General features: G+C 38.8%; 2 protein-coding genes across 4 annotated transcripts; one reads left to right on the top strand and one right to left on the bottom strand.

Annotated features, from left to right (window-relative positions):
• The first annotated feature begins 873 nt into the window (after positions 1-873).
• Positions 874-13,869, top strand: nkpd1 (NTPase, KAP family P-loop domain containing 1). 2 transcript variants are annotated; one of them, XM_023424328.2, is made up of 6 exons: positions 874-1,219; positions 3,873-3,940; positions 5,976-6,092; positions 7,807-8,129; positions 8,657-10,087; positions 10,950-13,869. In XM_023424328.2, the coding sequence occupies exons 2-6, from the start codon at positions 3,922-3,924 to the stop codon at positions 11,241-11,243; spliced, it is 2,184 nt and encodes a 727-aa protein (XP_023280096.1). In that variant the 5' UTR covers positions 874-1,219; positions 3,873-3,921; the 3' UTR covers positions 11,244-13,869. The 2 variants fall into 2 exon arrangements, with proteins under 2 accessions (XP_023280096.1, XP_087034897.1); XM_087178771.1 differs by lacking the exon at positions 874-1,219 and having other exon boundaries at positions 3,803-3,940.
• Positions 13,689-21,737, bottom strand: LOC111668302 (LIM and senescent cell antigen-like-containing domain protein 1). Of its 2 annotated transcripts, none has more exons than XM_023424327.2 (10): positions 21,578-21,737; positions 20,137-20,293; positions 19,911-19,977; positions 18,308-18,428; positions 17,997-18,146; positions 17,693-17,843; positions 16,352-16,444; positions 16,135-16,183; positions 15,934-16,009; positions 13,689-14,987 (listed from the first exon to the last, which is right to left on the bottom strand). In XM_023424327.2, exons 1-10 carry the CDS (start codon positions 21,604-21,606, stop codon positions 14,873-14,875), a joined length of 1,008 nt encoding a protein of 335 aa, XP_023280095.1. In that variant the 5' UTR covers positions 21,607-21,737; the 3' UTR covers positions 13,689-14,872. The 2 variants fall into 2 exon arrangements, with proteins under 2 accessions (XP_023280095.1, XP_087034898.1); XM_087178772.1 differs by lacking the exon at positions 13,689-14,987 and adding an exon at positions 14,994-15,715.
• Between the last annotated feature and the right edge of the window lie 1,644 nt (positions 21,738-23,381).

The raw sequence follows: 23,381 nt of genomic DNA, 5'->3' as shown, positions 1-23,381 counted from the left end.
TAGTTGAACAATCAGGTACTCAGAGTAAAGACAGAATTAGTCACCCTCAGGCCAAGCACTTTAAATCTTAATCAGAAGTGCACTAATTAAACTTCATTTCAGCAGCTCACCTAAAAATTGAGAATTCTGCTCTCAGATGCTTGTGTGTGAGCTTGTATACAGACCTGACACCTAATGTTCAGCTGTAATTACAAAGACAAGTTCTGACAATCACCACGCATGCTTGTGTTGCGGGTGTGCCTGCATGCAGCAGAGTTAAGGACATCATTCGTGTCACATCACACACAAAAGACAAGCGTCATGCATAATCTTTTCTTTTCAGCCATAATGTCAATGAAAAATGGGTTGTGTGCGTGCTTTAAATGCAAAATTGGAAAAAAAAAAAGAAAAAAGAGCCATTTTGACATGATTTACTTCACAAAGTGAAGTTTGTTAAAGACTCGTGTGATGTGAGGTACACTGCGACACCAGCTGGTAAAGCTAAGCGAATGCAATAAATAAATAAATAAATAAATAAAGTAAATATGCCAAAGAAAATTAGGCTTCTAGCTTGTTTTTCAAAGCTTGACTAACCAGTTATGTCATAACAAATCCTCCTCCGAGCAAAAGAAAAAGGCTTTGGTGCTGCTGCTTTGGCATCTTTACTGCTCTGCATGTCAGTACAGGCCAAGCACAGCAATCCAGCCATTCTCAACCTGAGGGGTCTCCAAACTAGGAATTCAGTCCATGAATCATGCAGACCCAAGGCTGAAATCACTCATTTGTTCCATTTTTCCATGGACTGAAAAAGTTGGACAGTTATTGCCAGGAGCTATTGCAAGAATAGGGATGTTTCTACCTTGTAATGCTTTCAGGAACTGTACCTCACTCAGATTCTGTGAATAGGGAGAAGATTGGGAGCAGGAGTGTTGGAGTAACGGATTGGAAAAGGAGAATGGAAGAAATGTACAGCTCCGTCTCTCAGAAATAATTTCATTTCGTACATGACCTCACTTCCTGGAAAGAATCCTCCCTATGCAGACATGACCTGTGTTTTCAGGTGGCCCTTTTCTCTCTTATCTCAGCTGTAAAGTTTTACGGCTCTGACGTCTTGGTGGGAAAAGGTTCACCACACCTTAGCTGCTGCTTCACTGTCCTGTCTGTTTTCTGGATACCTTAAAATTATCGATTGGAGATGAGTCAGAATAAAGATCAGGAGTGACGTTTGCTACACAACCAGGTAAGCTTGTTTCACCAGTAACGCATCTCCACAGAAACAACCTATCAGTCATTATTTTATGGGAGCTTAGAGCATAATTACACACGTTTCCCGGATGTAGTTTAGTATTGTTTTACGCACATTCATCAGTGGTTGTGGCATCAAAGTTAAACATAAACTCTATCAAAAGTCTGTCTGAAACTGTCTGTCAGACTCTTTATGAATCTATCAGACATGTGCAGGAACACAAAGCAGGAGTTCTGGTGTAAAGGGACAGGGATAAAGGGACTGGGTAATGCAAAGTAATCATTGATACAGCAAAACTGTTGACATTTCTGTGCACATTGATGTCAGGATTTCATCTTAAAACAAGTCACTTAAAAGCCTGTCAATCACTGTGGGTTGTGAATTTCTGCTTTTGCCATGTCAGCGCTCTCAAGGACTTTCATCCCACACGTGGTGCTCTCCATTGAGCCGTAGAGCTGTTCAGTACATGAACAAACAAATCTTTAACACCAGATCCTCAAGTTAAACTGGGTGCACTTAATCGACAGTCGCTCTCCGAATCACTAGGTTTTTTGTGTTGGAGCCTCCCTCACTAGCGCCTGAAAGCACCGATGTTGCTCAGATGTGATTTAGAGTTACTCCCTGGTTAAAAGGTTACTAAAAAAACATAACAAAGCATGATGTGATCAGGGCTCATATCAACTTTTATAAGCAGCAAAAATTTCAGATTTATTTGAATTTATTGCAGCCAAAACACGCTAGATTTTCACTTTCAGGTTAAGTTAGAGTTCAGCTTTAACACATGAATTTACACTGTTGACCAACGGCAAATGGGGACATTATAGCCAACCTTTGAGGGGACGAACAGAAACAGAGGGAGCTGCACATCATTGTCATGTGACCGCGCACAAACTCTGTTGCACATGTATATATAATTACTGAGCTACTATTCTGTTTATAAGTTTGTTGTGTGGCTTTTGAACTGGAAAAAGTAAAAGACTTAATTTACAGTCCAAGACTGAACTAAAGACAGACAGTCTTAGCATCACAGCATTATGAACAGTAATGTTATTCATTCCTCATTTGCCATTGCACAGCAACAACGATCTACTAATCCTTCTTTGAACTGCACTGAACACATTGATTTGAATCAGCTAAGGCCTGAGTGTGGCCCATATACTTCCACAGTCCGGCTGTTGTCCAGATGTATGTAAGCCATGAGTATATGGGCCAGATTTGGGCTATAAAACCAGGTGTATACTGGGCCAGAAGAAAACAAGCATGTGGGTCAAGTATAGGTCGGATTTATTTGGCTCTCTGTGGCAGATTTTTGTATCATTTTTGTGCAGTTCCCATTTACAAACAACTGTGGGTGCGTGTGCAGAATTGAGGTAGAAAATATGTTTTCACTGTTTAGAAATAAAGCAGCTTGCTGGAAACCCATGAAATTCCTGTTTAGTATACCCTTTTGTAACCTCACGCCACCTTTGATAGAGAAACAGCTAGTAGCAGTGATAATACTAAAACGTTTGCTATAAAAGTTAGCTCCAAAGGTGGAGAGAAATGACCTGTGAGTGTCCGAAAACATTAACTCACACCACAGCTTAACCTTAAAAGCACAGACGCGCCTTGTCCTAAGCCCCTGAAATGTTAAGCATAGAAAACACTGATGTTAGCATGCTGCTTGCTGGTGCTGCAGAGGTTAAGGGGACTGGTACGCTTATTATATTCATATTATTATAATCAAAATACACCAGACACTGGATATTTGCCAGATGTGCTACATTAATGCAAAAAAAAAAAACTCATTAGAAATGACTGCAGTGTCAACAGGCAGAGCTTCACTCCTGACAAACTGTGTCAATACAGAATATAATCAGTGTTATTGATCAGCCACACATGATCTTTACGCCTGTTTAATTGTTTTCTCTGGAAAATTATGAGCAATTATGAGCCATCAATCAGCTCCTCTATCAGCTGTCACCAATTCCCAAAGTGAAACTCCAAACACATGTCTGACACAGAGCCTTAGTAATATTCATTAATATCCAGCTTTAACTGCACAAATCATAAAACTAATGAGTGAAAAATTCTTCATCAAGAAGAAAACCTGCTTCGGGGCGCAGGATTACCTGTGAGCCCTGGTCATAGCTCTGGATTTTATGAAGGCTGTGAATGATTTTACACTGAAACTGCAAGAAAAAACTAGTTTTAATTTAAGACAATTCAAACTGTTACTATTACACAAAAACTACTTTTCATGTCACTCTGCCTTCAAGCTTTCAGTCATTTTCCTTCATTTTTTTGTCTGCGTGCACAATGACATTGCTCTGAAAACCAGAGCAGCATGCATAATTGTGTATCCAGAGTTTTTCTTTTATTCTGTTTCTCAAGTATTTTTCCAACTTGTAGGATATCTATTCTCACCATAGACTGGATAAAAAAAACAGAGGTAGACACGGCGCTGCAATGTCTCATTTGATGATTATGATTCCTCCTTCCTCACATAGAGGTGTGAAAGTGAGGAGGGACCTCTAGCTAAACAAAAAGCACACACACACACACACACACACACACACACACACACACACCAAGACAGACAGCCTCACACACCCCTCTCCACTGCACTGCCTGCACTGAGATCTCGGCTGTTTCTTATTCGTCACAGGTCTAAAGGTGTTTTCTGTGAAAGCTGAACGTCCCACCACACAGTCATCATGAATAATCCAACAAAAGGTAAGTTGTCTGCAGGTAATGACACGTATATCGCTCGGCTTTCTCCCCAACTCCTCCTCAGAAGGGCTGTAATTTCACTTTCACTTTCACATTGTTAATGAAACTCTCACAGACAGCCTCTGTGAATATTTTTATGAACTAATTGGCTTCAGTCTCTGTTTCTTTGCTCTATTTGGCTGAAATGGTGACCCTCTGGAATATTTTAATTGAATACAGTACATTAACTGTTAAACACTGAATATTTTATTTTCTATTATTATTAGTAGTAGTAATCGTAGTAGTAGTAGTAGTAGTAGCAGTAGTAGTAGCATCATCATCATCTCTGTATTCATTTCTATCAATGACCGCAACACTGATATCTTATTCCATTTAAAACCTTATTTCTTCCAGTGAATGCTGTGATTTCAGCAGCAGCAGCAGCAGTTTCTTTATTTTAGACTCCTACTGAAGGACTTCTTTTTTAATTAGCTCTCATTAATCATTAACATTCTGCACACCGTAGAGGCTATGTTTGTGTTTTGTGTTTGTTTTTATAGTATCTGCATGTTGGCCTTGAACCTTTATAGTTAGTATTAAGATTTGAAAAGATTTCAGTCTCCTTAGAAGTATTCATGTCCGTTCTAACTGGATTTTGTTTATTACTGGTTTAATCCCACTGCATTTGGTGCTCATAGTTTTACCAGACCGGTTAATTCACATCCCCATTGCTTTTCACACATCTTGCCTGTGTACTTTACCTTCCTGGAACAAAGTCCACTAACATCTCCTCTCTGACCTGACGCTCTGATTGGAGTCACATCCATGCCTGTGGAGCAGTTGTGCATTTCAATTTTCAGTGGCTCCTACGGGCTGTATGAAATTTAGTATGAGAGCACATTAAATTGCTGTTATAAAACCAAATAGTGTTGATGCAGATGGTTACACTGATGTGTGAGGACAGGACCAGTGAGTCTTCATCCAGCTAAATTATTCTAGTACATAAACCCAAAGTTGATATCATATTCAAGGTAAGTTTAATATAACATATGTTGTACGTCTCAGAGACACTGTGCAAAAGTTCAAACAGTTCACCTTTATTCACAGAGTTGAAGGAAAGGTCAGGTAAGTGGGGAATGGCATGGGGTAAAGTCAGCAAGTGAGCAGAGTTCAGCAGCAGCCAGGCAACAATGCTGGGCGAATAGGACAAAAGGGGCAGGCGTAAAAGCAAAGTCAAAAAACAAGCAGGGGGTCAAAAACTGGCAGGCAGGAAAAAGGATGGAACGATAGAGCTGGGAGGCCAGACAACCTGGCGGAGAACAGGTGGAAGTGAGCTGGTATACATATATACTGTGGGACTAATGAGGGAATGGGAAACAGGTGCACAGGTGGGTGTGTGGAATCAGCTGACAGGGAAAGGCGGGAAGGCCTGGGGTTACTGCAGGGCAGGAGGGAGTGGCAGAATGTGAAATGACATGAGTTACAGTTAAGGCAAAGCAAGCAGAAACTGACTGAATGAATTGTGACGGGCTGCTGCACAGAATATTAAATACTGAACAATGTATATTCAGAATACAGAAGAGGCTACTTTAAGAGCCTGACTTTTAATTTGTGTGAAAATTTAAATACTCGTGTGTGAAATCCATGTTGTTAACATTTCCCCGAGACTAGTGCGAATGCTCACCTTATTAATGCTTTAAGGAACACCTGTCAAGTGCCTTTGCTGTCGTTGCGCTTTCCTTCAGCCATTTTCTTATTATCCAGCCAAAGTAAGAAAAACACATTTGCCGTTAATCAAGAACAGTGTTGGTAATTAAAGCTGGGAGCATCTCTACTTGAGATCCTGTTTTAATGTGCACTAATTTTGACACACCTTTGAACATTTGTGTAAAATAATTTTTCAACTGTAGATTATTTGTGAGGGTTTTGATCTAGGATTTCACTAACAGAGGATTCTCTGGATCGGAGCATTGAATAAATGTATGTGAATGTGAATGTGGAAAGGATATGTAAATTGAGTTAATCATGCTGTTTGTTTTTCTTTCCAATCTGCTTTCAGATGATATTTATGCATACGCTCTGTCCAAGACCCTGCCTAAAGTTTCATCACCTGCAACTGTAGGACTCTACTCTTCATGTCAGAATCGAATTAATATGATCCTCGAAAAAATGGAAGGTATGTAAACAGTTAGTCTGACCATCCACATCCCAGCATGTGGTCATTTTATCTGCCAGATGGCTCATACTTTAATCAACTTAAAGCCCTGCCACAATATTTTAGGTGTGTCACGATATCAGATTTTCTCACTATACAATTATCGTGGCCAAGACAATTCATGCCAACAATATTATCGCAATATCTTCAGGTAATTTCTATAATAATAATAATAATTCTATCAGTCAAATTCCACTTTAACTTTGTTTACTGTGTGTTTTGTCCTTTTTAGCAAATTAATTAGACTCAAGTATGAGTGCAGGAGGTGGAGGAAGCGTCTGTAACCATAGCGGTGCAAAAGTGTATAAAAATAACAATTACACTTAATGGGTAGTGCAAAGGCAACCACATTAACTGATAAACAAAAGATCCACAAGGCATAATATCTGCCATCACGATATTATCATGTGTGCATTCTTAACACGATATCAGTATTTCACTTTTTAAATAGCACAGCTAGTATATCGCGACCTTTAATTGAGTGTGCTTACAACATTGTAAATAAAGATAATGTTTAAATTCTTGCAATGCACAATGTGTAACAGGCTTTCAACAAACAGTTTTCAACTACATACTCAATTTCACACATTGACCATACATAGTGCAGCCATATAATAGGATTTGAACTACTCTTATTTTATATACAGTGTTGCAAGCATTACTTTTGAAATACAATAAGTTACAGCTTACTAATTAACTTGGTAAAAAAGCAACCATTTCAATGACTTCATCAAAGGAGTGTTACTTTATACATTTGATCACTTATTAACAACTTTTCAGTACCATTCATTTAGTCTGTTAGTGCCCTGTAGAAATTTTACAACCTAATGACCTCTCCAAGTTAATATTTAATGAAAACACAATGCTGAATCAAATAAGGGGGAGTGTTATTAGATCTCACACCTATCACCTGTCAGACCAATGTGTCTGCAAATATGCCAAAAGAAGACGTTCCTGCATGACAAAAAGGTACAAAGCAGCAGAATGAATGTTATATTCTAGGTAAAAACTTTATACCCAAATGGATATGTTCCGATGTACCCCCTTTGTAATCACCAAATGTTTTTATTAGTAATATTAGTAACAAATGAAATAACAATTACATTTATTTTGTAATTTATTTATGTGATCTTGTTACATGTAACCAGTTACTCCCCAACACTATGTATATATATATGGCCCTGAACAGTGTGAATGGAACATGTGCAGCTCTGGCAAAGGCCTCCAAGAGAAAAAACACATTTAAGGTTGTTTCTTTGTGTCACCCTGAAGGTCTAGCAGTCCAAGGTTATCATGATTATTATTTTTTTTAAACCTTGGCAGACAGTATTCCAGATGTCGGGCCAGGCTTGATGCATAATGATTTTTTATTGTACAGGACTATGCATCCCTGCAGAAACGTCAGGCTGATATTTTTTTTCCTGGAACAGATTTTGGGTTTAGTGCCATGCTTCAGGGCATTGTATCAGTTGGTGAGAGCCAAATGAGTTAAATTCACCAACTTTTTGCAAAAATATTCCACATAGCAGCCTAAAAACTTCTCAGTTTTTTAATCCTCTTTAAGTCCTAGCCAACTAACCAACATGTTGTTTTGCATGTCTTGATATCTCTCTACCTTGATTTATATTGTTCATCCTTACATGCAAATATTTTGCAAATGTTTGTATCTCCTCAGTGTACATGAACAGGGAGGCTGTGAGGATTGAGACGGAACACAAAGGCAGGCCCCGCTCAGTCAAGCCTTCATTTACAGGCTTTCTAGCGCTCATTGGCCGACTGCTCTTCTACAGGCCCATTTTGACTGAGGAGAACCAGCAGCACCGTGACGTCAGGTTCATTTATGTGCATTTCAGTGCCTGGCATTTTGCAGGCAGTGACATGCTTTGGGCCGGGCTAGCCATACGACTGTTTCAGGCCATGCAGATGAACTTTGGGAAATTACAGCTCGTACTTTACCGTGTGGCTCAACACGATGAAGAGGACGAAATCAAGAAGAAGGTTGTGAATATCTTTTTTCTTTCAGTTATCAAAGAATCTACAGCCGCAGCTAAATGCATGCTAACTTGCTCACAATGACAACGTTACATTATTTGGTTGAAAACTGTTCCCATTGGAAACTGATGGCAAGAAGGTCTGTTGTGTTTCTGCAAAGGCACATCACTGTTGTGTTTCACACACATGGCTTGTTGATTCCCATCCGGATTGGCGGCTTAAGTCTCAGTGGCAGATACCTCATAACTTTAGATAAAGAAGACGTGTATTAGAAAAAGTAAAATTTTGACCTGCTGATGGCAGTAGATGAAAAGGCAGTGGATCACCAAGGTCATTAGGATTTATTGTCTGGGCAGCATGAATGTCTTTGCAAAATTTCATCTATCTATAAATTGTCAAGATAATTCAGTCTGGACCAAAGTGGTGGACCAACCAACCAGCATTGCCAATCTCCACGACTGACACATGGCAGTAATGTCTAACCTGATTCCTGTTTGGTCTGTGTTTTGTTTCGTTTTTATAAAAATGTTCAGGTAATGGAGAATAGTACTAACCACTGGAGATCCAAGAAGATTTGCTGCTGCCCTCTGTGGTTTCTCATCCTGTTCATTCTCGTGGTACCACCTATCATCCTGGTGTTGGTATTGACATTTGGCCTTCCCAAACCCGAGGTGGAACCAGACGAAGAGGTGAATAACACAAAAGGCCAGGTGGGTGTGGTGGAGGGCGTGGTCATTGCTGTGTTAGGAGTCCCTGCAGCGAGCGCATTGAGGTTTACCTATCAGATGGTTAAGAACCTCATCTTCAGCCAGGAAATGAACCTTAAGAAGGGGTTGGACAATGGGAAGATCAGCAACCAACTGGGCTTAATGAATGAGGTGAGGATGGAAATGTGGTTCCTGTCTCGCTTCATCCAGTTTATGGAAATATTTGAGAGAAGAAGGATTCGAGTGGTGCTGAAGATCACCAACCTGGACCGGTGCACCCCCAAGAAAATTGTTGCAGTTCTGGATGCCATCAACATTCTGCTTTCAGACGAGGAGAGTCCGTTTATTTCCATTTTGGCAGTAAATCCAGAAGTTATTGTAGAGAAAGTGAACTTTGCAGACGGCTGCTTCAGCAAAGAGGACAGAGCTTATGCAATGTTGAACCGCATTGTGACTCTGGCCTTCACAGTCCCACCACTGTGCGACAATTCAAAGTGCAAGTTTTTTTACAGCCTCACAAGAAATTCAAAAGATAGAAATAGAGCTTGGGGCCTCACGAAGACATCTTCCTCAGATGTAACAGAAGTACTAATTGCACTGGAAGAGTCACAGCAACTGATCAATAACACTACAGTAGCACTGGATGTAAAAGACAGCGAAGTAGAGCAGCTGGTGGAGAGCAGCCTGACCAACAATGAAAGAAATATAAACAAGTACATGTTAGATGATGCCATGTCTATGAGGAGGGTGATCAACTCCATTCGAGTGACTGTGATAATGATGAAGGCTTTGGGGAAAGAGCCTCGTCAACCAGAATACATTGCAGCATGGGTGGTCTTAGCCAATCAGTGGCCCTGCCGACTTAGCTGGATCATCCAGTGTGCAGAAGACGCTCAGCAGAGAGCAGATATTGATCATGAAAATGTGACCAACACTGATGATTCAAAGACCTTGTGGAAAGTCTTCAGTGAGTCCAGGGCAGAACTGTATGTGATGAGTGCACAGATTGAGGACCTCCTCGAGCAGGACGGAGATCCTGAGATGTTCGAAAGATTCCTGACAGTAGATTTCCAATTCACCATAAGCGACTTAAAGACGTTTGAAGTGGCAACGGTAAACCTGGATCATACGATTAGGAAGGAGCTGGCTCAGATCAGAGGGACATCCAGGCTGAAAGACTCTGGTTGGATGAGGGACCTGGCTCCTCTACCTATCACAACTATCATCAAAATGAATACAGAGGATGTATGCAAAGAGGTAAGACACTTTACAAGTCATAATCAGATTTCAGTCCTGGTTGATTTGGTAAAACAGCTGGTTACTGGTTGTAACAGCAAGTGCAGTGTAATACTACAGCAAAGCAGAATACTTAAATCAACAGAAGGACAACTGCTGTAGCTGTTCACAGTGCAGCCAGACAGTCATGTTTTAATGAAGAACTCAATAATTATAATAATTAAGTCAATAATTAACCTATCTATCAAGCCATGAGCAACCACAGTCAGATTTTCACATGGTGGAGCACTTTTCTACACAACAGTAGGGTACAGTGAAAGGAGTTGGTTACCTCGCTTAGAAATTGAAGAGCTGCAGGCGACAGGCTGCACACCTCCATCTAACACATCACTGTGGCTGCTCCTTCTTGTTCCATTTCTCCCTGCAAAATTTAACTCATTCACTGTCAAAAAAAAAAATGCAGAGAACGACCATGTCTCCTTTTGTACATATATATATTTTTTCAGTCTGTGCTAGTGCTAAACTTAGTTACAAATACAATGAATTTCCTGTGACTCCGGCACTATCAACATTACTATATAGACAGGAAAATGCTGAATGTTAATACACTGAATGGCTTTTGCTGAAAATAAATAGCATCAAAAACAGGGTTTAATGTCATATTGTGAAGTATAACTTTAATATAGGCTTTGTTACAAAGCAGTATTTATTTATTCTAAGTAATGTGTTTAGTCACCTCTCAGTTCAAATCAAATATGTTTGGACTCCAACTGCAAATGCAACAAGAAAGGATTTTTAGATCAATTCAGTCGTATCGGTGAGTTCTAGGAAGTAAATCATTCTCCTCTGTATTTATAATAATTGGATTTAATCTTTTTCCTAGTTGGAGAGAATGGAATACCCCAGTAAGTATATCGATAAGGTGAGAAGCAATGACCTCAATGGTTTGGCACTGCTCTTTGGTAGTGCAGAGGACCTGAAAGACCTCCTTGGTATGACCTTTGGTGAATGGGCAACTTTCAGACTGCACTTCCTGGGTTTACCATCACATCGCCGACCACAATACAAGAACGTGTCGACGGAGCCTCATCATCCTCAGAGTCAGCTTTTGAGATTTAAAGCACATGCTTTCGATCATCACTTGTCTAATCCCAATCTGGTTGATAGTTCCATGTAGGATCCAGTCTGCTTCCAGTATGCCTCATATCCCTAAAATTATACAATGCAATGCAACATTAAACAACAATATTTACAGTAACAAAACAGAGCCTGTGCACAAAAATAACACACAAGAAAATGCATGATGATGAAAATTTTATGCTCAATGTTTCAGTGTTATGAATAAATCTGTTTCTTGCCAAGAGTTAGATGATCATTACCACTCTCACGTCTCTATGCTAAATATGAATTTTTGTTTATAATAAAGACTGGGAGCAGGGAAAACAGCTAGTCTGGCTCTGATGTATAGATTAACCAAGCGAGATACACAGCTTGTTAATTAGTCAGCTTTAGAAGTTCAGTGTTTTCTAACTTTGAACAGAGCCAGACTAGCTGTTTGCCCATGCTCCTATAGTTGCTGCTAAACTAAGCTAATTGCTTCGTGGCTTCATATATTTCAAGCACACAGACATGAGAGAGGTATCTTTTAATTGTCACTCTCAGCAAGAAAGCAAATAAAGTGTTTCCCAAAATGACAAACATGTCCTTTAGCTAATGTGATTGCTCCACACTTAATTTTGTTTACATTTTAAACATTACTTATTACACTTTGTCATCAACTTATCTGTAAACCAGTTCAGTGTGAATAGATTATTTTTTCTTCTCATTAAGAAGGTGGTGTCTGCGAGATGGTTCAGCCAGATAACTCCAGCATCCCGAAAATGCTGACTCATGCCGTGCACAGAGTACCACTGTGCTCAGCTTCTCAACCTGCTAATGCCAGTGTCTCACAGTCACTGCTGAACTACTGCTCAAATGTCTACATGCATTTTCTGTGCTCCCTCCTCCACTCAAACATAGACCTCTCTTAAATCCCTTTGAGGGATTTCAACTCATCACTCCCTGCGTTCTCATCTGCTGATCACTGTGCTGTACAAGGGCGTGATGAGCCACTGAGCCTTGATGCCACAAAGAATTGCATTCAGATTTTATTTGTAATGAGTTGTCTAACTGAACTGGATAGTGTGGTTTATCACACTCTGCATTAATTTTCCCAACAAACATTCAGTTATTCTGGTTCAGTAATCTATATCGTATTGAATTCATAACGAAAACTTTCATCTCAAGTTTTGGACATGATGAAGTGGTTCTGCGTAGCTGATGGAAACTGACCAACAAACTATACTGTTGCAATAGAAAAGTCAGGTACATTTCAACTTTCCAAATGCACTGGTCTCAGCATTTGTCATTGAACTGGTTTACAGCTAATTTCAATACAACTCTAGTTATATAAAAGTTAACATTCATGGCCTGAAGGAGTTTAAGTGTGGAGTAATCACATAGACACATACTTCATGCTTTATAGCGTAATTAGGAATGCATCAGTTTAGTGATTATGAAGTATGAGTACAGCAGTTTATTAAAATGTTAGCAAAACACTAAGAAATTTAAATATTCAACTATATGATAACTCAAGTGTCACCTACATATCCAGTCATTTATGATTCAAACTTAATTGGATCATTGCACATTAGTTTTCATGCATCACATTTTCCCCGTATAGGCTTTTTTCACTGAGGACATTTTGACATGTGGTGGTCAGTGTAAATCGTAAAATTAATGATGGATGAATTCTGTTTAGTGGCTTCAGCTACAGGGTCCTGGTATTGTTCATGTTCAGTCACTGTCACACTGCCATGGCTTACGGGGACAATTGAACAGCACAGAGCTATTGTTTATGCTATTAATAGACCTTGTGCTTTTCCTACTTCAACAAGTCAAAGTGTCTGCTGTGAAAAGGGCTTATTACGAAACAACAGTTTGATTTCTCTGTCAAAGTAAATGTGGCTAACAGAAAAGGATGAGGAAGATAAAAAGCTGTGAAACACATCAGCATACAAAGCAACCATTGTTTTACCATTGCCTTAACAACCCATTTCAGTTTTTATTAAAATGTTATGGTACATATTACACTGCCTTTTTCTTGGAAAACGAGACGCTCCAGAGGCTGTTTTCATTCATTCAGTCTACCTTTGCTACCCAACTGTGACATGCAAATGAAGATATTTATCCAAACTAATGGGTGTTCCATTAATGATTTACTGCACATTATAGTTCACTGTGAGTCTCACTCATGCACAAAACAGCAATATGATTGTAGGTTTAAGACATGTTTTTTTCTTGGTTTGACTCTTTGCATGTTTTTAATGTTGTATGTAACTTTTACTGTAACTTTATTGTGGAGTGTTTGTAAGGTGAGTGATGAGCTTATGCTCATGAATGCATGCTACAAGTTTCAAAAACCTAAACTTTTTCATGAAGTCCAAGTCAGAGAATATTAATTGAAAAGTTAAAGATGTGAACATGACTATGTTACAGAGACATAGTAGGCTAATATCTATTTCAGAGCCTGGGCAGACATTAAAGGTATATTTCGTATTGCGTCAACTGAAATACACTGTGATGTGTTTAGGAAAACTTTATTGATTATTCAGCAGAAAATTAAATACTGTGTATGTGCTGCAGTAAAATGTAATTCGCCATTTCATGCAAATCAAGAAAATGTAAACTCTGACAAATGAAATGTATGCAAAAGCGTTCCATAATAAAAATGCTCATCCAAGCAAATAAAATTTTCTGTTGAATGTCACTTCCCATTTTTTCTAAATACGTTTGCCTGTCTACAACCAGCCCAGGCAATGTGCTGACTCATTAATGATATTTTAACATCAAAGTGTTCTGATGTTAAATAATCAGCAGAAGGTTCATTTCATCTAGACTTCTTTGAACTGTTTCCCTCTGTTAATTTGGCTTAAAATATCAGAGGGACAAACCCCAAACATTTACAGTGCAAGCAATAACATTACACTTCCATACACGCTGAAAGCATACAGTATATACTGAAAGTCTGAATATATCCACCTCTGGAATATTCATCTGTCGTACCAGGCTGATAGAAGAGTGACAAGAAACACCAGAAGCGAACAGTTCCAAACATTACATTGTAACTTCTACCACACATTTAACATCTCTTAGCAAGAGACATCATTACAGTATTCTGTGGTTGCTTTGTAATTACTCACACTGAGGTATGAAAGCTCAAAAGGTGAAAAGTCTAGTAACATTCTTCTTTCAGTAGATATTTTTGTCTAATTAAGATAGCTAGACTAAGGCATAATTGTATTATAACTATATGTATGTTACATTTTAAGACACATAGTTCATATATTTAAGGTAAAAGTGTAAATCCAAGACAATCTTTTCAAATTGAAGAGGGTTTTAGACACAGCAGTCAAAAATTATGCTCATAGTTAAGTCATAATAAATTCAGACATCACATTTCTTGGCTAGGAGAGAATAACAAATTTGGACAATTTAGGAATGTATTAAAAAAAAAAAAAAAAAAAAGAAGAAATATTATTATGTATTAAAAAAACAGCAAGACAGAAAAAGATATCTGCTAACAGGCACATTTATGACAAGACCACAGTGGTATATTTATATTTTTTAAATGGATCCCTGATTTGTAATGTTGATGTACTGGTATAATGCCAGGCTCTTATCATAAAGCAGCAGTTTTCCTGGATATTTTACCATCGCAGACATAGCAGGAATACAGTACTTGCAGGTTGTTTGGCCTGAAGCAGCTCACTTGCGTCCCAAAGACTCAGCCAGCTTCTTGAGCCTTTTCTTGAGCTCCAGGGGAAACTTCTCGTAACACTTTTTACAGACAGGCTTCATGTCAAACTCAACAAACTTGTTCCTGCAGAGAGGGAAAGAAAGACCACGTAAATACTAAATATGTAACCAAATGACTTGTCTCCTGCTTACATTAACCTTTCCAGATTTCCCTCCCACCTGCACAATCTGCATATTTTTTAATCTAAATATTATTATCACTGCAGGTTAAAATTTATTTCAAGTCATCATCTCCTCACTTTAAATTATATTAGCATTAGGGCCATATTTTTTGGGAGGTAACACACCATCCTCTCATCTCGACTTATCATGGAAACCATTGAAATCATCCTGCAGCTTTGCCCTTTACTGGAAAGTAGCAATTACTTATCTCATTCAAACAAACAAAAAAGTCTTGGTGGAAGCTTAATCTTCACGAACATCAACTGAGCCAAACTCACGTTTAATATACATGTATATTTCAGAGGTTTTGTACAATTACCATTAACACAAACAACTCCAGGGTCTTGGTTTTACTTTAAAAAAAATAAATGCAAAATAATGATATCATGCAATTTTGTCAAAATAGTAAACAAGGAACACCACAGAAAAAGAGGAAGGCAGAGATAGCACCAACCAACAGATGGAGTGGTGAGTTGTTAAGAATAATAACTCTACAGACACACAGCAGGTTTTTTCTTGCGTTCTTTGGCATCACGCTCACGTCGAGCCAGGCGGCGTTTCAGCTCCTCAGGCATGTGCTCATAGCAGTGCTTGCACACTGGCCTCAGGTCAATTTCAACAAACTTATCTCTGAGTTACCACAGACGCAGCAAGTGAAGCATGTAAGAAGAGAAATTGGAGGAAAAAGGGGGGGAAGGAAAAGAGCCAAAGAGGGAAGAGTTGTAGGAGGAGAGTGAAATACAGAAATGCAGAGTATTACAGAAAACTGAGAGGACGACAACAATCAGCTGGTAATATTACACACAATTAATTATCAAAAGACACTGTTAATGAGCACTATCACTTACTTGAGAGTGAGTTTTGTGTTGCAGGTGGAGCAAGAGAAACAATTGACACACCAGGCCTTATTGAGAGCAGACACAACTGGGGGGGGGGGCAGAAAAAAAAGGATAATTATACACATTCAGCTGTTGTATTTTAAAGCAACATTTTGTGTAAATTACTAAAAACACTGTACTGAATGTGAGCTTTATAATATTGATACTCACCATCGCCTTCAATCACGCGGTTGCAGTGATAGCACACATCGCCAAAGAGCTTAGTAACAGAGAAACAAGGAGATTAAGTGTTAATACAGCAAACACAAATTAATTTATTTTTGGTGAAGTGATAAGTGGTTAGTAGTGCCGTGTCATCTGCTTTGAGAGTTTATTAACATTATGAAGTCTGTCATGTCCCTGAAAGCCATTATTGTTTTTTTCTTACCTGGTTATAATGAGTCTCACAGTAAGCCAACCCCTTTCTCTCATAATGGCGATGACCGAGGAAAGGTTTCTCACACTTGGCACACACAAAATGCTGTAAATAAAAGCAAATGTTGCACTTTGCATTAATGTTTACTTACCTAGACAGGTTTATAAACTTATGGACTTAACCTGTGGAGAAATATTACTTTAGTGATCCTTTTGTGTCATATTTGCTCACATTGAGCCCACACGGCTATGGAGAAACCACTATGTTTCTAGTGCATGCCAGATAAAGTTCATGAAGTAGTTGGGTACAAAATTAATTCCAGCTAATGACTGTCTTTAGCATTAAACTAGCTTCTATACACAACACACAACTTTTTGAACACTATAAATTAAGCAGCCTCCAGACAGATGAACACACAACTTGATCTACTATGCAAACATGTACAAACACACACACACACACACACACACACACACACACACACTTATTTTATTGTATCTATTATTCATATTTTTTCTTATTTTAGTTCATTATTTGCTTATTCCTGATGGATAGGTATTCTTTGAAATTTCTTTATTTAGTGTAACTACATCCCTTTGTGCTGCTGTGTCAAATTGAATTTCCGCTGCGGGGGATCAGTAAAAGTATATCCTATCTTATCTCTGCCTCAGGAGAATTAATCTGATTTACAGTGTTTTGGTTGTTAAGTGGTTTATTTAATGAATTTAATTTCCCTGTGCATAAATAATGGTAACTAAATGTGAAATTTATTATAGCTTTTTATTCTACTTTTGTGCAAGGGCAGCATTACATATAATATCTACAAAGAGCTGGTCAGCATGACATTTGTTCACTATTATTAACGCATCAGGAGCATACTCACTGTAGTCCAACTTACATTGAGCAGAAGAATTTCAACAGACACACTTGTTATACTTGTTTAAGTCTTGTATGGACTAATACTACATGAATTTGGTACTTAGTATACTGGTACTTATTCTTAGTTATTTCATTAGTTTTTATGTTTAATGGGCCATTTTGTGCAACTCTTGGACATGTCAAGTTGGCAGCTGAATGGAAAGATGATGTCTAGATGAGTTACGCTTCAGTTTTGTTTACTTTCTGACAACTGCAAAAAAAATAAATGGCTATTCTCACTTCTTTCCAAACCATTATCAAATCATGAACACAGTACGCATGGTCATGTAAACATGTAAAGTCCTAAAGGCTTTCTTTAGGAGGACCAATCTCAAGGCCTCAAAACAAGAAACTTTGATGTTTTTAACACACCTGTAAAAATGGGAACGTTTTCTCTAGTGTATTGATAAATAGTCTCGAGTTTTGTTCACAAACCTCCACATGCCACTGCTTGCCCATGGCATTGACAACACGCCCCTCGATGGGTCTCCGGCAGGCACCACAGATTGGTACACCCATCTTGTCGTGGCACGGCAAACAGAAAAGCTCTCCCTTCAGTTCCCTGGCATCTGCTGTCAGTTCCTTCCTGTGGACGAAGAAACATTGGAAGAAGAAGAGAGGAACACAAGCTTTGAGTTCACTGTTATAGATAATTTTTCATGTGGAGCTGAAATATAGTCTGAAGCTAAGAGGGTGCTGTTTTCTGTACTAAATAGTAGCGTGGAGGGGTAATACTGACCCACAATTGTTGCAGTTGAAGTGGTCTGGATGATAAGGATCATTCTTGAAGATCAGTGGATGCTCTTCAATGATGGCATGGCACTTCTGGCAGATATACTTGCCCAGGCCACGAGCTTTCTCGCGGTTATGGCACGGGCGACAAAGGTGTCTGAGGTAAATAGGAGACAACAAAATTTAGCCGCAGCTGCTCATAATTCCAATATTTGTTAGAAAGCTGTGAGTAAGTCACCAGCTTGATGTGTGTGTAACCACCTGCTTTACAGGCTGTCACAGTGTTATATTAAGACTGTAATAGGATGGGATACTTGCCTGCCAGCATTTTTGACAAATCCCACGTCTGCAAGCACAGCCTGGCAAATGTCACAGCAGAAGCAGTCAGGGTGCCAACTGTTGTTCATGGCCTTAATGACACGACCGATAATGAACTCCCCTGAGGGAAACCATAAGTGAGAGGTCAGCTTGAGGCAAGTCTAGGTTTGATTTTTTCAATATTTGTTGGGACTGAAAGCTTTTCTCTGATATAGCACAGTAGTTCATACTAATTTCCCCATTATGGAGTCCTAGTGTTAGTAAAATACACAACAGGGCTTTCTATAGTGTTCTCAAAGTGACACTTGAATTTTGAATGCATTTTAATTGTCCATATAATTTAATCAGAGCATGTCTATGTCTCCCCAGACACAGTCAAGTAGTGTTTAAATTAATCTTACGTGACACTAAAATGCATTATGGGTGATCTAAACACAAGTGGGAAGTCCTAAATACAAGTGTAAAAGACTTTGATCTGATCTCTCAAACAACATATGGAGGTCAGGGATGCTTACATCCACATATGTACTGTAGTGAAGTGGTTCCCAAACAGGGTTTACAAATGGGGAGGTGCTGTAAACAGTGAATGCTTTGATATACACCACTTGCAAAATATGGAGAGTTTTGTGAAAAGCTCTTTCAAACAAACATAGAGCAGACAATGATCCAGGTGTGTATTTATGCGCAGAGGAAGGCCCAACAGAAAATGTTCAGGAACCACTATATTACTGTGCTTATGTCATGGCACACTTCTTACAGACAAGTGATTTGCCAAAGGCAAACATTGAGGGAATGGTTTCAAATTTATCCCTACAAGATCCCAAAAAGCCAGAACAAGTCCCTTCTCTAGCCGTATGGCTAAGTGCAAATGTCATGTTTTTTCTGTCTAGCTTCAGTCCCCAAAAACAAAATCAGATGTAAGCAGGAGCACAGCGAAGCAGAGTCCAATCACAAACAATGATTTGAAGCACTTTCAATGGAAATGAACATTTGTCTCAAACAATGTTCCAGAAGTTCCCACAAATGTGTTGTACATGTAGTTTGCTATGCTTTCACTTTCTATCCAGTTCATCCCAAACCAGCTCTACTGGGCTTAAGTCCTGAGCCTGTGTCATGTGAAGCCATCATCTAGGTCTTTTCTTCTAATGTTTTGGGTCTTTGTCTTGCCGTAGGATGAACTCCTGACCAACCAGTCTGTCTTCCTTTGTTACTTGCCTTTTTCTCACCACACGCAATATACAGTATTACTTCCTGCAGTACAGTATTGTCCTTATACATCAGAGGGTGTAGAAACAACACTGCCTTTGTACAGACAAAGGGTTTGTAAGTAATGAACAAAGGTTGGGACTCCTGTGGGAATTGTTTGCATTAACTTTCAAGATTTACTTTACTTCCATTGCTGCAGTCAAGTTGTAAGTTAACCAATTTTGTAATCTCTGAAAAAAAGCCTGTCTCTGTGAAATGTATATGATTTTTCAGTATTTGGTGACCAAAACTTTTTTTTTTTTACCTTGGGCAAAGTGGTCACCAGTCTTTCTCCACATAACCACACAAATACTAGATCTAGACAGGCCCTAAAAGAATGAGACCCTGTAACACTCACCACACTGGTGACAGCAAGGAGCAAAGAGCATCTGGAAGTCATGTTCACAATATTTTCTTCCTTCAAACTGTGAGGAGAAGGGTGGGATACATTCACTGAAGAGAATCATTCAAAACATTCTCTATATAAAAAGTATCAGAGACACCCCACAAGCAACACACAAACTATGACTCATCATTGTGATGACTTGTGAAATATTGGTGACTAGTACATTTCAGTACACTACCTCATAGAAGAGTCCCTCTGGAAACTGCTGGAAGCACTGGGCACACACAAAACACTGCTCATGGTACAGCTCCCCATTACTATTGACAATCTTCTCAGTCGGAGCAAAGCCACTCTTGCATCGCTCACAGGCCGCATGGGCCAGGGCATTGGCCATGCTGTTGTGAAACAAGAAAATACATGTTAGTATTTTACTTCTCCAGAGTCCCTCTGACATTTAAGGCTGACAAATAACTGGGATGTAAGGCTGGACAAATGTTTATCATTTCTCACATAACTCCTACACTAACTGCTGTGTTTATTTCAGCAGCTGTCAGCAGAGAGAATGGAAATAATATGTGAATCAGTTGGGAAACTCAGTAACACTTACGCATCAAACAGTCATCACCTAATTTGGTAAAGAAATAGAGGTACTGAAACCCAGCTGAGAGACAATGTGAAGCCTTTTCTTCACACATACACATATAGACACACACAAGCTACAGCAACTTCAAAAGCCATTCTCTCTTGATTGATAGTAAATTAATTGTCATTTCTTATGATATTCAATTCTCTTTATAATACTTTATTGTAAACTTAGTATTTTTGTATTTTGGACCATTTGGTGGATAAAATAAGCAGACTGAATATATATGAATCTTGGGCTTTGGGGAATTATAGCAAGCACCTTTTGACATTTTACAGACAAATTGATTTTTCAGGAAAATAATCAGCAGATCAATCAGGAAAATAAACAGTAGTTGCAGCTCTAATATACACTCAAATAATTACTAATAAAGTCACTGATGACTAGACTCGGATAGTATCTTATCAATTTGCAGTTAAATATTATGCCACAACTTACAACTTTCTGTCAGTAGTCCAGCTAAGGCCAATTCTGGCTCAGGCTTCGAGTAAATCATAAATATGTTTAAAATGAAGTTGCGAATTGAATTTAAATAATCCATTCCAACGAAATGTAAAGTCAGTTCATCATTTCCCCCAGTAACGGTATAATATACCTTAGTTACAGTCTTTACGTAACTGGCTTCAAATAAATCATGGGTATACCTGAAGGCTCATAAAGGGCATTAAAGTTCAGGGGCGGCTAAAGATAATAATTCGCCCAACTAACTAGCATGCTAACCTGACAGTGCCAGTGTGGGAAAGGAAACTAACGATATATCACGAATGAAAGTAAACTAGCAATAACGTATCAACTGTGAATCATCCTTTAAACTGTTGCCCTGAACCTAAATATGTATTCAGAGAAACATTTTTGCAAGTATCTCAAAAGTAGGGCAGCTAATCTCGGGTTGCGGTGAGCTAACTTTACCCCAATGGTTACGTTGGCAAGCTAAGGTACCGTTAGCTTTAGCGTGTTGGCCTCGAAAGCTAACTGACCGTTTACCTGAAGTTGTTTATGTCTGATTCTACCCGAGCTAAACGGTGAAACATCTTACCTGCCCGTCATTCCTACCACCCCCAGCATCACCTCTCAGCTCGACAGTTTTAGCTCTGAAACTAATGAAGTGACACTAACTGTTGCGCTAATTCGTCTCGTGTGGTCCCCTCCCAGGCGAGCCGAGCCTGAGCTGGCAGGGGGGCGGCATCAGTCCACCCACACTGGGAGTGTCCGTGGAAGTAATAGAATCAGCTTCACGAATCCTCCCCACCAAAACTGCCCTTGGTCTGGATTTAAAGAGCCTCATCATACAGTATTACAGACAGGACAGTCCCATGCAAAACTCTGATATATGGGCATATACAGCAGTAACTGTTGAATTTACATTTTGGTATGTGAAACCATATAGAATCAGGCTGTGTCATATATGTTTTTATAGAATTAAGAAAAAAAACATGGATCAGAAATTGATATTTTTAGCCAACAGTCTCCACAACACACAAACGTGTGTTTGGAATAATGGAGGAATAAAGCAGATTTGAGTAAAACCAGCAAGCTGACCTCATCACTCTCAGTCCATACCTGAAATGTAGCACCGGGATGTTTCCTGTGTAAAAAATATCACTTGTCCTTATAAATCCTAAGACCTAAAAAAAATATAATGTGCTGCAGGTGGGGCAGGAGACAGAAACGTATTACTTTTGTCTGATTTCACCATTTGAATATCTCCTCTCTTGCTTGTGTCTCTTTTTATGTCCTCGTCTTTACAGCCGTTTATATACCCTCTTGGAAAGTTCTCTCCTTGGAGGTAATTGGTGTATAAATAACATTTACTTGTATTGTGTTATATTAATTTTCTAAGTGTTGATCTAATTTTACTCACAGGGATGTTTGAAACTTAATCTAACCATTTCGACTGGTTTACATGGTAAAATTAAGATAAGTGGACACTGTATCTTTCATACAGGTGTATTTTTCTACTAAGGAACATGAGTTATATTTAGCCTGCTGTTCACTGTAAAGGAATACATTTTGCACTGTGTTTGACTGATACAATGTCCTTTGTGATGCATTAAGATTTAGAGGAAACAGGACAGCAGCTCTGCAGGAGGCTCACAAGAGTTATAGGGGGTTAGAGGAGAATTAGGCCTATATAGAAGAGTAAAAAGCAATATTAACAAAAACATAACATTTCTGCTATTTTATTGGAACAAACAAAGTCCACTCTCTGAGAATGACCAAAAGTAACCTCTGTCTCAAAATGTCTTAGAAAAAAAAGAGTCCAGGGATCAAGACACACTGGGGATGTGTTCCAACTATTATTCTCTCACTCCGTTGCAACAAAACAATAGCAAGACATAAATATTTCATTCTTACACATTCTTAAAAACATTCGTTTACATCAACATTCAGCTGCCACATTGACTGGCCTTCAGGGCTGCACAATTACCTCCTTAAAATCATAATTTTCACATTTGTATCAGTTACATGAGAACAGCTGCCACATGCTGCTGATGTTTTTATGCAACAGCTAAATATGATACAGGACAAAATATAACCATATTACGGTTGATGATATACCATCATCAATTTAAGTTGTTTTTATTTTAGGTCAACCAACTGTTTCTGTGTGATAGCAGGAGAACTTTACTGCGAAATGATCAGCATTGGTCATGATTGTGCAGCCCTGTGCTAACATTTAAACCCTTCATCCTTACTTTTAAAAGTGTTGGGGTGCGTTCAGACTGACAGTTACAGTAAGTCTGAGTCAGTTTAGGAATGGGTTGCAAAAATTATTGACGAAATTAAGACTTAAAAAACTGGGTGTGTGGATCATAGACTGTATGTGATGTGTCAGCAGA

Source organism: Seriola lalandi, unplaced genomic scaffold, assembly GCF_002814215.2.
Source record: "Seriola lalandi dorsalis isolate HSWRI2012SDOR001 ecotype SW California unplaced genomic scaffold, Sedor1 jcf7180002054735, whole genome shotgun sequence".
Taxonomy (NCBI): domain Eukaryota; kingdom Metazoa; phylum Chordata; class Actinopteri; order Carangiformes; family Carangidae; genus Seriola; species Seriola lalandi.
The sequence above is the reverse complement of the archived record's forward strand: the minus strand, read 5'-3'. Positions and strand labels throughout refer to the sequence as shown.